Raw genomic sequence first — 20,430 nt, 5'->3', positions numbered from 1 at the left:
TGCAACAAGTTTCTGCGTCGGGCTCCGAGAAGGCTGGCGCAGCCCGCACCGCGGGGGCCGGCGCGGCGCGGCGGCGGCGGCTTGACCACCCCTCTCGCCCCTCTCCCAAGGGTAGGCTTGGGACCTCCTCCTCCTCCTGTTTGCACAGCTGGATGGGACTGGGTTCCTCACGACTCCCCAAGGGCAGGATGCTACTTCCCCACTCCGTTCCAGATGTCAGACCCCTGCCCCTCAGGACCCAGCAGCTGGTCCCTCCGTCGCGGTACGCCACCGGCGTTATGGGGGCGCCGGCACCCTCGCCCTGTCCCATCCGAGGCGGCTCCATTCGGAGTCGCCCGTTCCCTGCGCTCCCCCACCCCGCCTGCCATGGGCCTGTCCGCCTCTGGCCCTGAGTCACTTCCCCCGCCATACCCCACCCCGCCCAGCCCGCCTCCCCTCCCCGGCTCCCGCGGCTCAGCCTCCCTGGCCCCGCGCCCAGCCCCTCTCCCCGCGAATACGCGGGCGCATCCTTCCCCACCCCCACCCCAGAAATGAAAGGGCGCCCGTGCTTTTGCACACCCTGGGGAAAGTCCCTGTGTCACGCGGCTGTGCGTGGGGAGCCTGTGACGCTCAGGTTCGTCCCCACGTTTCCGCCTACAGAGTCACGACTGGGGACCGTGGCGACAGCGCCTCGAGCGCTGGCCGACCCCCGCCCGGCCACTTGGGCCGGCGGGAGCGCACGTAAGCACGCACGCACGCAGGCACGCACGCACGAACACTCCGGTCCAGCACACCCGTTCCCCGGCTGCCAGGCGCGCGATCACGTGGGCCCGTCGCTGGGCGGCCGGCGCGGGAAGCCGCGCGAGAGCCGGCCGTGGGGTGCGTGAGCCGGCGCTGCCGCGTGCTGAGCGCGGCGCGGGAACCTGCCCCTCCCGCACGGAGGAGCCGGCCCGCCGCCGCGGCGGCATCTGGGTAAGCGACGCGGCCCAGCCCCTGTGGGCTGCTCCAGGCTCGGTCCCTCCCGCCGCGAGCCGCTCGAGGCGGCGGCCTGCAGCTACGCCGCTCGCGGGACAGATGCAAGTAGCTGGGGAGTGGGGTGTTTTTGATCCGTTGGAGATGTCAGTCAGGGCAGAGGAGGAAAAAGGCAACCACGAATGAACGCTGGGCGGAGGATGCCCCAGAGCCACCCCTCGCCGCCCGCTCTGGGCAGCAGACGGGCCCTGGAGGGGACGGCGCTCGAGGGCGCCGTAATGGAGCCCTCCCCGCTGCAGGCCAGAGTGCCACCCGGCGCGGGAAAGCTCTGCAGGCCTGCGGCGTCCCCCAGGCGGCTGCGCCGACGCCTCCTGTAAGCGGCGGGTCTCCAGGTGTAGGCTGCCAGGACGCTGCGGCCACTGTGCCCCCCTCCAGTTTGGGATTATCCAATGTCTAGAGCAGGAAGTCGTCTCAACCTCCCACCCCCCACTCATTACTTTTTTTCCAAATTATATTAGTCTCGTTCTAAACAAATCCAGTTTTTCTTTTTGAAGCTTGCAGTCATATCACCGACTTCTCTAGCGCTAATTATTTAGAGAAATCAAGCTGTTATCAGACTGCTTATGCAGCGCGTAGCTCTCTACCTGGAACTTGACAGTAGCTTTAATACACGCTGAATACATCAACGCCCGCTACCTCCCGAAGGATTAAATTTGGCTTTCATTCTGTTGAGACTCAAGTCATTCTGGTAGAGGCGTAGATTCTCTCACAGGATTATGTCAAGTGTGTAAAGTACACTTTGGAATTACAGATTTTAGAGCTGAGAAAGGCCTTAGGAAATCTAGTTCAGACCTCTTATTTTACAGATGAGAATACCAGGCCTAAAGAGCATGTGGCTTGTTGGAGGTCCTACAGCACTGGCGCAGTAGACTCCAGGGCTCCAGACTCCTCGGTCATTCATTACTCTCTGTACCACACCAGGACTGCAGTGCCAACTTAACCCACTCACTGTAGAGACTATCCACCAGGTTTTTGAAAATCAGGGTTTACCAGTGTGTGATGGCTCTGGTATTTGTTTTAAGGAATGGGGTTGGCAGTGTTTTTAGGTAGGATAGGCTGCCTATAATGGACTTTCAAGCTAAAAGCCTGCCCCCCCCCCCCAAAAAAATTAATCCCTGTTGCTCTGCAAGAATAATCAACATTTTCAGCATTGGTTACTTCCTTGTGTTAAGGCATCAAAGTCCTCTAGTAATCTGGATATGTTTTAGGAAAGGGTAAACTCTGAATCAGTTATCAGACATCAGCTCCTTAATGGGGAACAGAACACTGAAGTGACAGGACATGGGATAGGTTGGTTTGGTGGCTGGGAGGTAATCAGGAACCTGGAACATCACAGGGATGGTCAGCGAGAAGGTAGGGAAGGACCCCACGTGACCTGCTGCACTTTTTGGCCAGCCGTTTATCAAATGTCTTGTTCAGGTTCAGTTGCTTTTTGTTGATTCCCTGCACTGAGCCAAGCCTTATGATAGCTCCTTTCAAAGATGAATTTTGATGCTTACCGAAAAGGAAGTGGTACTGTCACCATGTTACAAATGAGGAAACTGAGGCTCAGAGAGATTTACCTGGCTGTGGTGATGCAGGCATTTGCATTAGCACTCAAGCCTAGATCGTTTGTCTCCCAAGTCCAGTCAGCGGTCTTTTGCGTTATATCTTGCTACCACTTCAAGCCAGGAAGGGGATGAGTGAATCGCCTGTGGCTGATTTATTGGCGCCTGTGGTTGCCCAGAGAGGCCGAGCAGGACTTTCAGCTGCCCTCCAGGCCTTAGAAAGTGGAGCTGTGCTGTGCGCTTCCACCCTATCTCCTGAGGGGAATGCGAAGGAGCCAGGCTGTCTAGCTAAGAGGAGGGGCCCAAGTGCCTTGGCCGAAAAATATCCTGGCAAGGGCTGTGCTGGGAAGTGTTGCATAATGCCCTCCCCACCACTGAACCAAAGTGATTTATTTAGTACTGTGATCCGTAGGTGGTACTTGACCATCTTGTTAAAGAAAAACTTGTTCATTTAGTACTAACAGGGCCAGAAAAGAGTTGGGGGCTTTATACCGTTGCAGGGTTTTTGCTTGTCTTTAAAAAAGCAGCACAGGTGCTCTTAATAAATGAGAAAGTACTTCTGTACCACTTCCTGTGCCCCCTTTCTGCTTTTTTATCCCAAATAGCATGTGAACTTCAGTCTTTTGAGGGGAACACTAAGAAAAATACTGCTTCAGATCATGGTTAGCAGCACAGGCTATGGAGTCAGACCTGGCTTTTTGATCCCCGCTTTATACCATTTGCTAGTTGCGTGTCCTAAGCTTAAATTTTTCTTCATCTGTGAAATGGAAATAACACATATGGTCACGTGAGGATTAAAAAAGATAATGCTTATAGAGCACCTAGTACAAGTCCTGCCATATAGTGTTTACTCATTATGAAGGTAGCTCTTGATAATAACTAGGACAGCTATTAAGGCTTTTGATTATAAAACAGTTGTTAAGATTATTAAATTCTTAATTACTGAAGAGGGAGAGTGGAGGAAGAGGAAAAAAGATATTTGAAGCAAACATCAGTTTTAAGATTATTGATTGAATTTATTTATACTTCTTTCCCTTTACTAGCAAGATTCTTTTTTTTTTTTTTTTTTTTTGCCTTATTTGGAAAAAGTATAGTTTCAAGTCAGTTATTTTTGAAATTTTTCAAATTCATTTCTTCCCTGGTTAAAAATCAGTAATGATACATAGACTTTTTGTTTCTTCTGAAAAACTTTAGGCATTTCAAGCAATGGGTTTCATCAGCCTATGTGGGTAACTAACTTTGCTGGAACTTTTCCATGACACAGGAAGTATTGGTTCACTATACCAATGAGGAGTTATATTCATTCTTATCTCTACTGTATTTTAAGTCTATACTTGCGTTGTTGTTTTCCAACTTTCTCCTGTCTTTTGAATCTCTTATTTTCTTTTTATTTTTTTTAGTGAACTAAGAAAAATCTTTTCCTTTCCTCCAGAGGGTTCTGCTTTTTTTTTAAGTTCCATCCATTAGTAATTTATACTCACCGGTGTTAACATTCTTGTTTGTCTGGTGGTGCAGCTTTATCAGGCATCACACACTGTTGGTTAGATGGGAGGTTAGAGATGTAGAAAGCTGGCTCTGTCTGCCAACAGGCAGGAGGCCCCAAAGTAACGTTTCCCTGTTCTGTTAAAGGTCTCTCGAGCGTAACTGCTCTTCCTGTGTCATCTGCCACATCTACTTGCCCACCTCTCAAACATTCTCAGTGGATAAACAGATGCCCCGAATTCCTGCAGATTGTACTTTGAACAGTATTTTCAGTTTGGAATTTCCATATCATTTTTAGATATTATGAAAATAGGTGTAATAGAGTATGAGAGTAAATACTTCTCATTCCTAAATACGTTTAAAAAGGAAGTCTGAAAATGTTGTATCCTCTCTCCCCCCATTCACCATAACCGCTCCTGTAGCTTGGGAGCACTTTTGTTTCTTAATCTGGCCAAGTTTTTAGTTTATATTACAGTTTTTGGGTTTTGCTCATTTAGTGTAATCGGTATAATTCCCATGCATTGAGCACTTGTGAAATTGTTTTTTTTTCTGTGTAATTTTAAAGTGTGAAATACTGTCTTGGTTTCCTCAGTCCTCTGTTCTTATAAGCCAGTGGTTCTTAACATCATATCAGAATCACCTGGGGAGCTTTTTAAAAAAGGATCTGTGCCTCACCCCCAGCAATTGTATGGGTTAGTCTGGGGTAGGATTCGGCCGGCCATCAGTATAGCTCTGCATAGAAGGTTTTTACAGTACAGCCAGTGATAAGAGCCACTGTTCCAGGATAAAGTAATCTCTACAAACATTCTTACATTCTCTAGGTAGTCAAATGTCATGCCTTACACAGTAATGTGAAAGTACCATTAAAAAGTTAAAATCATTGTATAAGGTCTTTTTACCATGTGGTGCTTTGAATATTTCTGCTTTTACCTTTGTATTTATAACCATGAGTAGTAAGTAGCTCAAAAAAGCTGTACACATTCCTCTGACAACTGTCCTGTTTCCTTGTCTTAATGATAATTAACCATAAAGTCACAGTGGTAGGACCTACAGAGAAAACATCTAAGACCATTTGTTTTTCTACAGAAACAGATGGCCTAGTCCTTTCGTTCCTTTTTTATTGAGGATTCTTACAGCCTGAGAGAGTGAAAGGCTATGTAGTCCAGGGCATTGTTTTGGCTACCTTAGATCTAAGAGTCCAGACTAACTAATACAGTAGATTTTAAAAATAAATGAAAATCAAAATGGTGACTATCAAGCTCACTTGGAATTAAAAAAACACAGTTACCAGTATAAAGCTGTTTCATCTTACTTCACTTAGAACTAATCCAAAGTTACTGTAGTCCAGAAAGCAAATAAGGGTTTCATAGTCTCTCTTAACTATCAAAGCTAAACCTATTACAATATAAACATCACTTTGATAACAGGTAGATCTTTTTAAAGTATGGTACTCTTAAAATGTGGCTCTAGTATTTGTAAACATAACAAAATGATAAATTATTTTACCGCAGCCTTTCTCACATCTTAAAATTTTCACCAGAAATTCTCAAATGTAAGTTCTAAGATCCTTCTGTATGCATAGAAAACATTGGGCTATTCCATATACTAGAGAAAATAAAATTGATGGTCAAAGAAATGATAAACAAAGGCTCTACATAAAGCCTAGCTTATAATTTGCAAAGTAGGTTGCATTAGAAAATGTTCTTAGTAATGCTGTAATGGAGTGGAGATATTGATGAGGTAAAATGTGGTTGTGTTGCCTTAAAACATAGAAGATTTATTATGCAAATAACTTTGAATGAACATATTGTTTTTTTAACAGATCTGAATTTGTTTCATTGTATAAACTTGATTCAACAGATTTGCAAAATCTACTGTCAATATGTATGTTAAAAGGTATAGATGGAGGTTTTGTACAAGGGCACTAAGCTTGAAGTCAAATTTAAAGTACTAGCAGCACCATTTAATACTAGTTGTCTGACTTTCCTGCCTTCTTGGAGCCTGTGGCTCTTTAACAATAAAATGGAGCTCATAATACCTGCTCTGCTACCTCATAGGATAAAAAAGATAGTGTAGGGCAGTGGTTCTCAAAGTGTGGTCCAAGGAACTCTGGAGATTCCTGAAACTCTTTCATTGGGTCTTCAAGGTTCTCCCTTTTGCAAGGCCTGGTTTTCATATTCTTTAACCAAAATAACTCATGGCAGCAGACTGAATGCAGAAGCAGATACAAGAATCCAGCCGTGTATTTTTAAGCCAGATACTGAAGAGGCTTACAAAAATGTAAAGCGATGCTAGTCTTGTCACTTTTTTTTAAACAATTTCTTTCTAGGAGAAAAAAAAAATTTATGTTAATGTATGATGGGTTTATTGTTATTTTAAATGAATTAGTAAATATTTTTAAAACTTTTCACTTTTAATTTCTAATATGATAAATATCAGTAAATATAACCCATATAAACAATAGCTCTTTGCAGTCCTTTTTTTATGTAAATAAATCTTGAGACAAAAACTTTTTAGAACTGTCGATAAAGAATAATGGCTGAGTAATTCTCATCAGGACAATTCTCCCATAGATAAAAACTATAAACTTGAAAAAAAAATTTTTTTTAACTACCGGAAGGCATTGCAGAGTGGCAAAAAGTAGGCAGAAACGGTAGTGAGGTCTACACTTTGAAGAAGGAAACAGGACTGTGTATGTTTCTATTTTTATGACTTATAGCCTGAGGGCAGCCTGGTTGGTGACATGAGGTTATGGCTAAAAGTAGGATAATAACCTGCAGTTTTACTTGCTTAAAGAAAAGATGACAGAGTTTAGAGTGACCACATACCTGGAAAGTGAGGGGGGAAATCCTACAAAGGACCTGTGGGTACCCCAAATACTGAGAATAATCTCTGCTCAAATCTCTTTTCAACTCCTGGCTGAACTACACACGTGTGGAACACCCTCAAAGAGGGCAGCTAAGGCTTAAAAAAAAAAAAAAGGAACAGAGATTTCAGCTGCTGCCCACTGCAGGGGTGGGGGTGGGGGGTAGAACTTCGAGTTTTAAGTCCAATCAAGTTAATTGTATGCTTAAAAGAAAAGAAATCAACAATCTTTAGAGGAATTTTACAGAATCTAGAGTCTTTATTAATCACAATGTCTAGGATATAAGCCAAAATTACTAGACATATGAAAAAACAGGAAACCATCACCCTAATCAATGGAGACTGACACCAAGATGATCCAGAGGTTGGATTTAGAGAATACTTAAAGCGACTACTGTAACGGTGCTCAGAAATGTAAAGCAAAAGAAGCATGTAGTACGTAAACAAATGGAAACTCTCAGCAGAGAAAAAAATTTTTAAAGAATGAAACGGAAATTTTAGAACTGAAAATACACTACCTGAAATAAAAAATATCACTGAATGGGTTTAACAACAGATTAGAAATAATGGAAGAGTGAACTTTAAGATTAATAGAAATTATTGAATCTGAAGAAGAGAAATTAATGTATATGAAAATTCTCCATAAATGTCATGTTATGTCAGAGATTATTACTCCAGGTTTCTTTCCTTTTTTTTTTTTTTTTCAAAGCCTAAACTCATCTTCTCTCTGCAAATAGATGGACTTCAGATTTTGTAAATCAGTCAGTACCATCTAAAAGAGTACTCACAAATTCCCTCTCCCCACCTCAGCCATCTCCTTTTCATTATCAGAAAAGCTGCTGCACTTACACTTACGATTGCATCCCTTTTAGCTTTTCTTCCTAGGCTCTGCTCCCCTTCAGCCTAAAAGTCTCCCTTTGATCTGCAGTACCCTCAATGTCCTATTTTATCTGTGCCTTCCCTTCATGACCTTTGTTTCTAAAAACCCCTTGCAGTCAGATATTTTGCCCTCATTATATTCCTGAGCTGTTGTCAGAGGTCTCCAGAAACTTCTTATTCACCACAATTGAGCGTGTTTGCAATGGGCCTCATTCCTGTGTTTCTCTGTAGCATTTTATACCATCTTTGCCTCCTCCCAAGTTCTTGCCTGCCTTCCTTTCTCTTGCCCTCAAGTGGCAGTGTTTTCTGATGTCTCCTGTTTTCTCTTACTGTGTCTTTTCTGTGTTTTCCAATGATTCATTCTTAGCTTTTTTTCCCACTCATTTCGCTCTATAGTCCCATCCATTCTTTGTGACTTTATCATTTCAGAGGCCTCTTCTCTCTCCAACCCTTCCCTCTCTAGATCCCCAATCCTGTATATTGCTTTCAATGATCACTAAACATTTCTGTGTAAGTGTCCGGGGGATAGACATCTCAAACTCGCTACGTCCAAAATAGAACTTCTGTCTACCAAGCCAGTTTCTGTGCCTCTTTTCTGGCATTTTGGGACCCTACCTTTATAGCAACACCTAGCACAGGGCAGTTTCTCTGCAAATATGAGTTGAAGGAATGAGTGGATTCTTCCATATGAGTAGGTTGGAATTCTGAGACTCACCTTTGACTTTATCTCTGTAGCTGATCATACCCATCTGCTACCAAGTCACGTGAGTTCTACATCTGGTGTATTTCTTGCAGCTCCTCCTTCATTCCCACTGTCATTACTTGAATATTGCAGTAGCCCCCTTGTTGGTCTTTCTCCATGCCTTTCCCTTGCTGATCTTCTTAATATATTGCTGCTATAGTAATCTTGAATCACAGCCTTATGATCTGGGGTTGGTGGTGATGATGATAACTTGTATTTATTGAACAAGTTATCCCCCACTGTTCTAAGTGCTTTTGTGTACATTATCTTATTAACTCCATAGGACAACCCATGAAGTAATTACTTGATAAATGAAGAAACTGAGACCCAGAGAGTTAAGTATCTTGTTAAGATCACACAGCTAGTAAGTGGTAGAGCTGGAATTTAAATCCAGAGTCTGAGCTATAACTACTATTGCTATTCTCCCTCCCATAAAATAAGTAATTATCATGCTGTTCTTACTGAAACGTCTTACATAGTTCTCAATTCTGAACAGAACTAGAGGAACTTCTAGTCTTACATTCAGTACCCTCTGTGAGCTAACCCCATCTCATTATTTCCTTCTTCTTTTGTTTTTATTCCATGCCAAACTGGATAGTTCTATTACCTATATATTTATACTCCTCCCTATACTTTTACTCATTCTATTTTTTCTGCCTGGAAGCTGTGCTCATTTTCTGCCTTTTCATCTAAGTCCGTGCAAATGCCTTTTTTTCCGCTGGGTCACCTGTTATTTATTTCCCCCTCAGTGTGTTCTCTGAACTGCTTTTATGGCACTTATCACTTTTGACTTCATATTGTAATTACTATGTTTTATCTCCCCTATTAGCCTGTAATCTTCTTGAGTGCAGGACCTGTGTCTGATTTTTTTTTCCTATCCCTGTGCTTTGCACAATGCATGCTTTCAAGTATTTTTTCTTTATTAAATTTCTCTCAAAAATGTTGAATAAGTGAAGAATTACTGTTACTCATAGACCATTAACCACGAGATTCTTATATGTACAACTTCTTTAGTCTGCCGTTTCTCATTTCTATAAGGCTCAATGATTCATTATACTAATGGATTACTACATATAGGAAGAACTGGAGAAAATGTTCATGATCTGAGGGATGGTTGGTTGGTTGTTTTTTGAGACAATTTGTAAGGCTAATTTAAGGTACTTCCATTTGAGCTATTTCACTGATTCTAAGATACTTTTTTTATATACTGAAATTTCTGTTAGAGTTTTATTTTGTATTTTTAATCTCCCTGTAAATTGATGGTGTTAGAATTCAGAGAGTGTGGTAAATACAGTAAGTAGTGATCTCTTAGTTAAATGGCCTCTTGGAACAATACCCACAATTTGGGTTTTTGTTTATATTCTTAGAGCATGGGATCAATTCTCTGTAGATTTTGTTCTTATTATTCTTATTTTAGTGCTGCTTGAAAGCTGCTAAAAGGGGATGGTAAGGGTCAGAGTTTTGTTTTAATTGGAGGAGGGTGGGGAAGCTATTATGTTTGAATATATAGGGTTCTTAAAAGTAATGAATGAATGTAGAGTTTTAAAAGAAGACAAGTTGCAAGATTCCTAAAGTATAATATTAATTATATAAAGTTGTTAAACATGCAGAAGGATACTATACTTTGTTTAGGGATATATGCATATGCAGAAAGAATGTGATGATGTACAAGGGAATCATAAAACCAAATTCAGGATGGTTGTTGTCTTTGGAGGCAGGGTGAGTGGGAGGACAGAATGAGGGAGACAGGCCAAGGGGTTTCCACTATGTTTGTAATATTGACTTTCTGTGCTGAATAGTGGTTGGGTGGGTGGGGGTTTGTTACATTGTTCTCTGTACCTATGTGTCTGAAATATTTCATAATTTTAAAAATGAAGAGGGAAAAGGGGGTATATGTAGGTATGTATTTATGATATTAAACTTCAATAAAAAGGTTTTAAAAGTTCAAACAGTATAGTTCCCCATTCGCCCTTGACCACCTACTCCCCAGCTGTCCTCCCAGAAGTGAACATTTTAGTGGTTTCTTTGAATCTTTCCAGAGGTATGTACATAAACAATTCCTCCCCCACCTTTTAAAAAAAATAACTGTTCCTTTTACATAAATAATAGTCTTCTCTATACAATTTCACACTTTGCTTTTTTCTCTTAATAATATATCTTGGAGATGAGGAACAATCAGTACATCAAATATGCAGGTTTTAATAAAAAATAGATTTAGCATTTTTATCAGTAATAATTACTATTATCTTCACCAACTATATTCTAGACTTCACCCACTAATAAGCATGATGTTTTGATGTCTCACATTTGCTTAGCCAGCAGGAAACCCAGATTTCTCCTTGATTCCAAATATTCCTGAGGCTTCCCAGAGGTGCCTTTATCTGTAACCTGACTGTTCTGTAGCTTCTTCCAGTTTGTGGGTGCTATGTAAGGTCATGTTCCCTCTGGGAGTTGGGGAGGGAAGAAATTTGGGTCTGGAGCAAGAGTGCACGGGTTTGAATCCCCTGCTCTGCGGTGTCACCTTGGGTAAATTACTTATCTGTGCTGATTGAGTTTCTTCATCTGTAAAATGCATTTAATATTCTCTTTCAAGTAGGATTGTATTGAGAGTTAAATGAGTGAACAGTGCCTGATACATCCCAAACCAAACTCACTGCCATCAAGTGGATTCTGACTCATAGTGACCCGTAGGACAGAGTAGAGCTGCCTCACAGGGTTTCCAAGGCTGTGATCTTTATGGAAGCAGACTACCACGTCTTTTTCCTGTGGAGCGGCTGGTGGGTTCGAACCGCTGACCTTTCCAGTTAGCAGCTGAGCACTTAAGCACTGGGTCACCAGGGCTCCTTGCCTGATACATATTAAGCACTATAAAGTATTAGTATAGCTATTTTTATTATGTAATGGATCACTCAGCTGTCTGCTGCTCAAGCTACTGCCCATCTCCAGACAGCTGATCTCCTTAGACTTTGGTCTCTCTGGCAAGTAAGGAAGCCTCGCTGTCTTTTCAGGATCTGCTCTTTCATAGGAGGTTCTCCCAGCCACCCCGCAATGCCCTTTATACCACAGCCACCTTCTCCTTCAAGCACCAGGGCTCTCTGCACAGTTAGGGTGGGGAAGGTGGGGAAGTACAGCCTCCTACCTGCCTGGAATCATGGCACTCTTCAATGTCCAGGCCTTGCTGCTCCATTGGCGGCTCAACCAGAATTCTTCTGCACGTTCTTGCCTATGCATGACCTTCCCCCCGCCCCCGAAACCCAGTTGTCCCATCCTGCATTCAGCTTCCTTTGGAGACCTCCATGTTTGTACGTGTCTGAAGCTAGTTAAGATCAGGACTCAGGTTCTTTTCCATAAGGCTCCTGAGCCCCCATGTAAATCAGGGGCGTTGGCTTGGCATCTATTTTAAGGGTTCCTGAACTTACTGTGACTGCTAAGTTCCCCAAACATTCTGTGATAGTTTGCAGGCCAGGGCCCCTCCCATGAGCACACAGGATCCCTAGGGAGTAGTGACAGCTGTAGCCCAGCCAGGGCACCCTGTTACATTGTTAACATTTATAGCTAACATTTGAATTGTAGTTTGCAAGTTTACAATGTGCTTTTCACGTAAGTAACCTCATTTTAACTTCAAGGTAGAGATCAGTATCTCCTTCCCATTTTTCCAGAGAGAAAACAGATGAGAAATGTTGTAGTCATATAGCTAGAAAAGGGCAGGCCCTCCTTTTGTTCCTGTGTCTCTCATACCAAGCTCTCTCTTACCAGGTGAAGAAAGGTCATTTTATGGTCAGCGAAGTTTGTGGTAACTGCGGCATTTAACATTAACTAGGTTTGGGGTAAAATTAACAGTACTGCAAACTATTAGATATAATTGCATTTAAATTTAGGTCTCCTTGGTTTTTTTTTTTTTTTTTTTTTTTTTTGCTACTTTATAGGTTTATGTGAACTGCAGCCAAATTGAAACAAAACTAAACAAACAAAAAAACCTCTATTGTTCTTTTTCACAGAGCCACAATGGACACTGCTAGCCATAGCCTTGTCCTTCTGCAGCAACTGAACATGCAGCGAGAATTTGGTTTTCTGTGTGATTGCACCGTTGCCATTGGAGATGTTTACTTCAAAGCCCACAGAGCAGTGCTGGCTGCTTTTTCTAACTATTTCAAGATGATATTTATTCACCAAACAAGGTAAGGATATGTTTTTGTAAATCAGAAGAATTTTTGATATTGCGATATGTATGAGCCCATTATAACATCATTTTGGGGATTTTTTGTTGTTATAGATCAATTTAAGAAATAAAAAAAATTATAATTATTTTTTGGCACATCTGTAAAGAAACATTTCAGTGTACAGGATCCATGGTGGAAGATAAGAATGATAATAATAATAGCTAAAGTTTTTTTTAAAGTGTATTAAAGGTCTATTACCCAAGCACTGAGTATTTACCCTATAATGTAAATACTACTGTTACCCCTATTTTAGAGAAAAGGAAACTGAGACTGAGTTGTTAAGTAACTTACCCATGCAGGATTGTACAGCTAATAAGTTGGACTCAAATGCAGATCTGTCTAAAGCTAAAGGTCTGTGGGCTTAATCATTAAGTTGTTGACTTCTCTTCCATACTACTTCTGTAGCGAGGTTTCAGTGTCATAATTCTGGACACCTTACATTCCATAGTAGAGCTCAAAAGTCATTTTGTTTCAGCTATTCCCTCAAAAAGTTTTTTATTTGATTTTTTGAAATTGGGTTACCCCCACACGGTGGGTGTGTAGGGAGAGCAGGAAACTGGTATTCAGATTCTGAGCTTTTGGTGAAGAGCCTTTTAATTCATACTAGGTTAAAAGTGACAGAAAACCATATGTTTTCTTTAAACGGCCTTAATGAAATAACTGGGAGTCTAGCCTCCATTATGTGTGTGTGTGTGTATATATATATATATATATATATACACACATACATGTACAAATGTGTGTGTGTGTGTGTGTGTGTATATATATGTAAACATTCATTAAAATATTTATGAAGCACTTGAGTGCTGGGCACTGTGCTAGAGCCCAGAAACAGGTAAGTTATACTCCCTGCCCCCAAGAAATTCATCGTTTAGTAGAGAGTTAATACATGTAAAATAAATAATTGCAATGTAGTTTACCTCTCTGTGTCTCCGTTTCCTTGACTGTAAAATGGATATTGTGAAAATTAAATTTAAATGCCTAAAACAGAACTTTGTGCCATTAGCTGATGCTATTATTAATAATTAATAAAAACCCAACTCAGCGACTGGACAGGATAGACTAGAACTGCCCCATAAGGTTTCCAAGGAGTAGCTGGTGGATTTCAACTGCTGACCTTTTGGTTAGTAGTTGACCTCTTAACCACTGCGCCACTAGGGTTCCACTAATAATGACTAGAAGTCCATAATAGAAGTAGGTACAATGTAGACTAGGGTGTTAGCAGCCCTATTTAGAGAGCCTGAAGGATCAAGAGGAGTTTTCCAGATGTTGTAGAGGAGAGCAAGAGTGTGCATAGCAGGTAAAGGGGGAAAAATTCATGAAAACCTATACAGATATAAACCAGGACAGCACATTCAGAAAACTGAGCAGACCAGCATGATTGGAATGTGTGGCACAAAGAGGAGAGTTAGGGTGAGGGTAGGGGCCACTGGTCCTGGGTGACCTTTTTTGCTATGCCAAAGAATTTCCTCTCTGACCTGTCAGTGTAGACTACCTTCACCTTATTAGAAACACTACCTTCAGATCAGTCTCCTCTGAGAGCAGCCCTCAGGGTACCTGTTGTGTGCCAGGCATAATGCAAAACTAAATCCAGGAGATATACAGGTGACAGGTCTGCTGTGTGATTTCTTTCTATTAAGCATCTGAAAGTTCTCAGTACAGAATTCTGTGCTGATACAAAACCCCTACCACAGACCATGTCAGTGTGTGTGTGGTAGGGTGGTGTCAGAGCTAAGAGTGGACTCCAAGGGAGGACGAGGGAATCCTGAGATGTCAGGACTAAAGAAGGGGAGGGCCAGCATACTGACACCCAGTGCACGCTGAGGCACTGACACACAGACTTCTGCTTCAGGGAAGGTAAGTCCATTGACCAGCTCATTGCTCTTCACATCTAATATTTCCCTTAGATTGTCTCTATCATAATGTTTCAGGGCGTTTCATGATTTCTTGTTACACAGTCATTCCTATCTATTACCCAAATTCTAGATTCCTATGTAAAAATTGGGCTTGGGGTTATTTTAGAACTGTTCAAAGTTACAGGTGTAGTCATTTGTGATTTAAAGAATAGATATATTAACATCTTTTGGAAGCTAAAATAATGTTAGTGTAATTTAAATTCTAAGTATTACCAATTTCTTTAGGAGCAAGTTACCTGTTTTATTCCTTTCTCTACTCCCTGGCACTTAGCATAGTCCGTGGCACTTAGCATAGTCCGTGGCACTTAGGAGGCACTTGATAAATGTTGAACTAACCAGAATATCTGTCTATATTTTCTAACTTTCTGCTAGATTCCTCATAGTAGATTGAATACAGGAATTGCTGTTACTGGGCCATAAAATAAACATTTAAGCTTTCATTCTTATGTTTCATCCAGGCAGACTGCTAAGTTTGAACTTCTTAGGAAGGAATTACTGTAGCCTAAAATTAGATGTGTTAACTAAAAAGCCAACTAGGTTGTGTTTCATTTTGTGTGGGTCTGTTTTTTGTTTTTAACAGTGAATGCATAAAAATACAACCAACTGACATCCAACCCGACATATTCAGCTATTTGTTGCACATTATGTATACGGGGAAAGGGCCAAAACAGATTGTGGATCATAGTCGTTTGGAGGAAGGGATTCGATTTCTTCACGCTGACTACCTCTCTCATATCGCGACTGAGATGAATCAGGTATTCTCACCAGAGACTGTACAGTCCTCAAATCTGTATGGCATTCAGATCTCAACGACCCAAAAAACAGCTGTCAAACATGGGCTGGAGGTCAAAGAAGCTCCTCCCAGTAACAGTGGAAACAGAGCTGCTGCCCAGAGTGACCACCCCCAGTTGCAGCTCTCTCTTGCAATTGGGCTGGACGATGGCACTGCAGACCAGCAGAGGGCCCATCCTGCGGCCCAGGCCTTGGAGGAGCACCAGAAGCCCCCAGTGTCTGTCAAGCAGGAGAGATGTGACCCAGAATCTGTGATCTCCCAGAGTCACACCTCACCCTCTTCAGAGGTGACAGGCCCCACTTTCACCGAAAGCAGTATCAAAATACACTTATGCCATTATTGTGGGGAACGTTTTGATTCCCGTAATAACCTCAGGCAACACCTCCATACACACGTGTCTGGATCCCTCCCATTTGGTGTCCCAGCCTCCATTCTGGAAAGTAATGACCTTGGTGAAGTACATCCCCTCAGTGAAAATAGCGAGGTTCCTGAATGCCCCAGGCTCAGCTCCTTCATTGTCAAGGAGAATGAACAGCAGCCTGACCACTCAAACCGAGGCACCACAGAGCCTTTGCAGATCAGTCAAGTGTCTTTGATCTCCAAAGACACGGAGCCAGTAGAATTAAACTGTAATTTTTCTTTTTCAAGGAAAAGAAAAATCAGCTGTACCATCTGTGGTCATAAATTTCTCCGAAAGAGCCAATTGCTGGAACACATGTATACACACAAAGGTAAATCTTACAGATACAACCAGTGCCAAAGGTTTGGTAATGCACTGGCCCAGAGATTTCAGCCATGTTGCGACAGCTGGTCTGATGTCCCGGTGAAAAGCTCTCGCTTGTCGCAAGACCACTTAGACTCGTCTTGTGCCTTACAGCCGGAGCTCACACAAGAAAATGTGGATACTATCCTAGTTGAATAGCAGCTTCTTCAGAATTTTTATACCAGTTCTGAAAAAGCAAATTCACATGGCATTTTTTAATTCATAAATTATTTTCCTCAAGTTCTATTGACTTTTTTTTCTTTTGTACCATTTACCCATAGTTTTAAAATTGTATATATTAGATCTTATTATGACATATTAATACATGGTTATTAAAATGTAATCTTCAGTTAGGGCTGCAAACTTTCCATAAGTTAAATCACAATTTAGAAATGACTGTAGAAATATGAAAACTTTAGAGTGAATAATTATAGAATTTCTACAGTATTCTGGATTATAGAGCCAGTAAAATCAAACAATATATAAGTAAATGAAATCTGTTTTAAAGAATATTCCAGATGACCACTTTTGACTATTTCACATGAATTAAGCCCCTATAAAGGATTATTTCAAAATATTTTCTGCCATTAAGGAAATTAATAGTTATTTTAATGCATACCAAGTCATGCATAACTTTAAGATTACCTTTTACTTACTAGCTCTGTAACATACGACATTTCTCAGCATTGCGCATACCTCATTTTTAATGAAAAAATAAAGGGAAAAGGGTCAGAGAGACATAAAAAATTTAGAGAGAGAACAGTAGGCTACACTGGCACAGAGAAGCACACAGAGAGGAAGGTTCACATAGACCTGCACTGACTGACACCCCAGCCTTGTCACCTTAGAGTGTTTTCTTAAAGACCTTAAAGCAGTTTGAGATTTTTACCACCACAGGTTTATATGAGTTTAAAGAGGATAATGATACAATACAAATCATCTTTCTACCCTCAGTGTCAGAGGATTTTCAAGGTAGCCTGGGTTGATGTTAATTTTCTAAAAATGGCTTGAAGAAATAAGTTTTCACTTTTTTCAGGCTCTCAAGCCAGCAGATTGGACACATTCAGTGTTCTAGAACCATGTTTAAAACCATCATTATAGATTTCCCTCTGTGAGTAAACTTAACTCCCTTTTATAATGGTGGAACTTACAGAGCTAAAGAAGAAAAGCTAAAGTTGATGGAATGATAAATTATCTTTCTCTTTTCTTCCGGGAAATAGCTGGTCTAACTCCACCACAAAGAATGGATCTAAATTGTTCCTGAAATTTTTTAATTTCAAATACTAGGCACAGCCGACAAAAGACAGGCTCCAAAATAACCTCATCTTTTTTGTATCTTGCCCTGCTGTTAAATTCTAAGTCTCACAAATATTTTAATAAATCTAATAAATTGGTCTGTGAGGTTTAGAATTTAACCACTTGTAAAAACTCCTGGTGTGCACTCCTGACTGAACGCTTCTGAGGACGCTTCCTGACATACTCAACAGCATCAGTGTTCAGTCAGGAGTGCACTCAAAGAGCAGTACAGCTAGTTCTAGGGATGCAAAGGTTTTCTCTGGGTAAACAGTGAGTTTTGGTGAATTACAGAGTGATGTGAGGGGAACTTTGGAGAGCAGGTTAGCAGTTGAGTTTCTGCCTTAAAAAAAGTGAGCAAAGCCTTCTAGGGTGGAGATTGATGTGTGTGGAGAGCAAAAATAGCTAGCTGGGGATATAGGATCAGATTTGTTGAGGTGGTTAAAACAAATGTGTCAGAACTTCATCCAGCCTTAAGCTTTTTTCTACCAAACCATTGAAGCAATTATTCAAACTCATACTGCCCTCGAAGATTTCATCTCATATGTGTCTGTGCCACACTTGATTACTTAGGAGATCGTACTCCAGATGCAGTTGACATTAACTGTCACCAACGCCTCTGTTTTGTGCCAAAGTGATTTTGTCGGATTAGATTAAATATCAGCTCAAAGTACCTTAAAAGAAACTTGGATTACAAAAATGTATACAATAAAAAAGGCCCAGTAAAGAAATCTTCAAAATACAGGTACACAAATATTAACACTGATGTCATGTATTTTAGGCTATTCAGGATAAACTCACTAGCCACCTTCAAGTAAAATTTTATTGTTCTCATTCAGATAACAATTTTCCTGGTTTTCCTCTTAGATATTTTTTCCTACTTGCCCAGTCATTAGTCCTTGACATGGGAAATGTGTAGCTAATGGGTGGGAATTAGGGACGTATAAAGGTTGGGGGGTACAGCAGCAATTCAGGGCAGAGTCTAGAGAAATGGTAAGATTTGCTGTGGCCACTTGGCCATGATGAAAACTAATTTCAAGCAATAGTATATCTATGTGTGTTCGCAGTTAAGAAAAGAGTGATTAACTGCGTTTTTATTCTTATTCATGTGCTTCCTTTTAATGTTAGGAATTCAAAGCAAATGTTCTTTCCTTAATCTTATAACATTCTGTTTCAGGAAGTAGAAGAATGTTAACTTCATTTTGCAAAAAAAAAAAAAAAACCCAAAAGCTTGGCTCCAAAGAGCCAAAGAGCAAGTGAATAGGGGTATGAGGACTGAACCCAGTTTTATTTTTTCATTTATTCAACGGGTATTTTTAAAAATACCTTTCACAGGCCTAAGACTGTGCCCTGAGTCTATTTTTTTAAGATATGATTCCTCACTAAGAAAATCTACTGTGTCTAAATAAATTTCTTCCAGCTAAACTCCTTGATTTAGACTAAATCATCTGCAAAATGGAGCTATAATCTTAGCCAGTATCCTAATAATGTAATGTGGTTTGCATGATGATTACCAAGCTTGTGAAAACTGGCAATGCTATGTGCACTTTCATCAATGTAGCAAGCAAATATTAAACAGACATTTTCCTCTTGGATCAGCTTAAAATTTTCCTTATGTTCCTGATCCCACATAGAGTTGTTTTCTGGAGAAAAACAGACTATTTGAGTATTTGTCTTTATTGGCATATTGTCAGAACTCAGTATCTGATAAGTACAGTCTGTCTTATAAGAAAACCAAAATTCTTGATTTATGACTCTTGATGGTGTTATGCCTTGCTCTGACGTTGATTCCAGATTTGTAAAGTAGGTATAAGAAATACCTACCTCACAGGGGTGTTGTGAGGATTTGTTTTAAAATTGTGTTAAGTTCTCTGAGTTATTGGTAAAATCAGCCGTATAAAGAAAACTACATTTATTCTGTAGCTAAACCTATTAACTTCAGTATTCCAGCCTATAAATCCTAGAACATCTTAGAAGCAGCCATGCACTATTTAATAATCAATAACTAATTGACAGAGCTCATTTTTACTTTGTGTATATACCCTAGAAACAGCAACGTTGCCAGAATTCTACTCTACCTTAGCTTAATCATCAGTGTTTCTCTTCTGCCTTCAGTGAGGTTATCTGAACAATGGATAGGGACAGGAAGTGGAGCAGGGATAATAACAGTAAGTCATTATGTTCTTTTTTTAGTATTGAAAAAGCCTTCATTTAAAACTGAGGGACATTATACTAATCATGGAAACAGTTTGGCAAATGTATAATTCCATTAAAGATTGTGTGCACAGGCGAATTCTTGACGTAACTCAAACCCTTAATGATAAGTATCAGTTTTTTGTAGTAATTGAGGTAAAAATAGGCCATGTTAAGAGTTCTCCTAATGTAGCTTTGTCTTTGTATGTTTTAAACTACATGTAGCTCTATGGTATTTTATTGTAGTTAATTTAAAAATTCTTAAGAGTGAAATTTGTGATTATTTTCTGCTGTAATTCTGTGTTTGTATGGTTGGACTCTGAAAACTGGTGAGGTTACACAATCCCCAAGCCTGGATGTCTTAAATACAAGAAGTTACAGACTGTGATTTTTGTCTTCAAGACTTGGAAGACTCCATTTTCTTCAGCATGTATCTGTGCCACACTTGGTTACTTAGTAGATATTACCAGGTACAATTGATATTGTCAGCAACATCTCTGTTTTGTGCCAAAGTGATTTTGTCAGATTAGAATAAGTATCAACTCAAAGTACTTTAAAAGAAATCTGGATTACAAAAATATATGTAATAAAAAAAGGTCCGTTGAAGAAATCTTCAAAATATAAGTAACACATAGCAAATACAGTAGACTGAAATCAACAGTACGTTGTATGGTTAAACTCTTCCACCTGATGAACTGTGAATTTGCTCCAGAAAACATTCCTTTA

General features: G+C 40.6%; 1 protein-coding gene across 10 annotated transcripts in view; it reads left to right on the top strand.

Moving 5' to 3' along the window:
* The first annotated feature begins 20 nt into the window (after positions 1-20).
* The window catches only part of ZBTB25 (zinc finger and BTB domain containing 25), a 34,711-nt gene continuing 14,301 nt past the window's right edge, over positions 21-20,430 (top strand). For 2 of the 10 annotated variants that reach the window (XM_049898223.1, XM_049898222.1), the window contains exons 1-4: positions 1,062-1,324; positions 12,525-12,704; positions 15,243-16,186; positions 19,627-19,679. In XM_049898223.1, the coding sequence (XP_049754180.1) occupies positions 1,134-1,324; positions 12,525-12,704; positions 15,243-16,186; positions 19,627-19,679 (1,368 nt within the window). In that variant the 5' untranslated portion in view covers positions 1,062-1,133. The other 8 variants (XM_049898225.1, XM_049898224.1, XM_049898226.1 and 5 more) reach the window with 7 other exon arrangements.

The sequence above is a fragment of the Elephas maximus genome, chromosome 10 (assembly GCF_024166365.1).
Source record: "Elephas maximus indicus isolate mEleMax1 chromosome 10, mEleMax1 primary haplotype, whole genome shotgun sequence".
Taxonomy (NCBI): domain Eukaryota; kingdom Metazoa; phylum Chordata; class Mammalia; order Proboscidea; family Elephantidae; genus Elephas; species Elephas maximus.
This window is presented reverse-complemented; position numbering and strand designations above follow the sequence as displayed.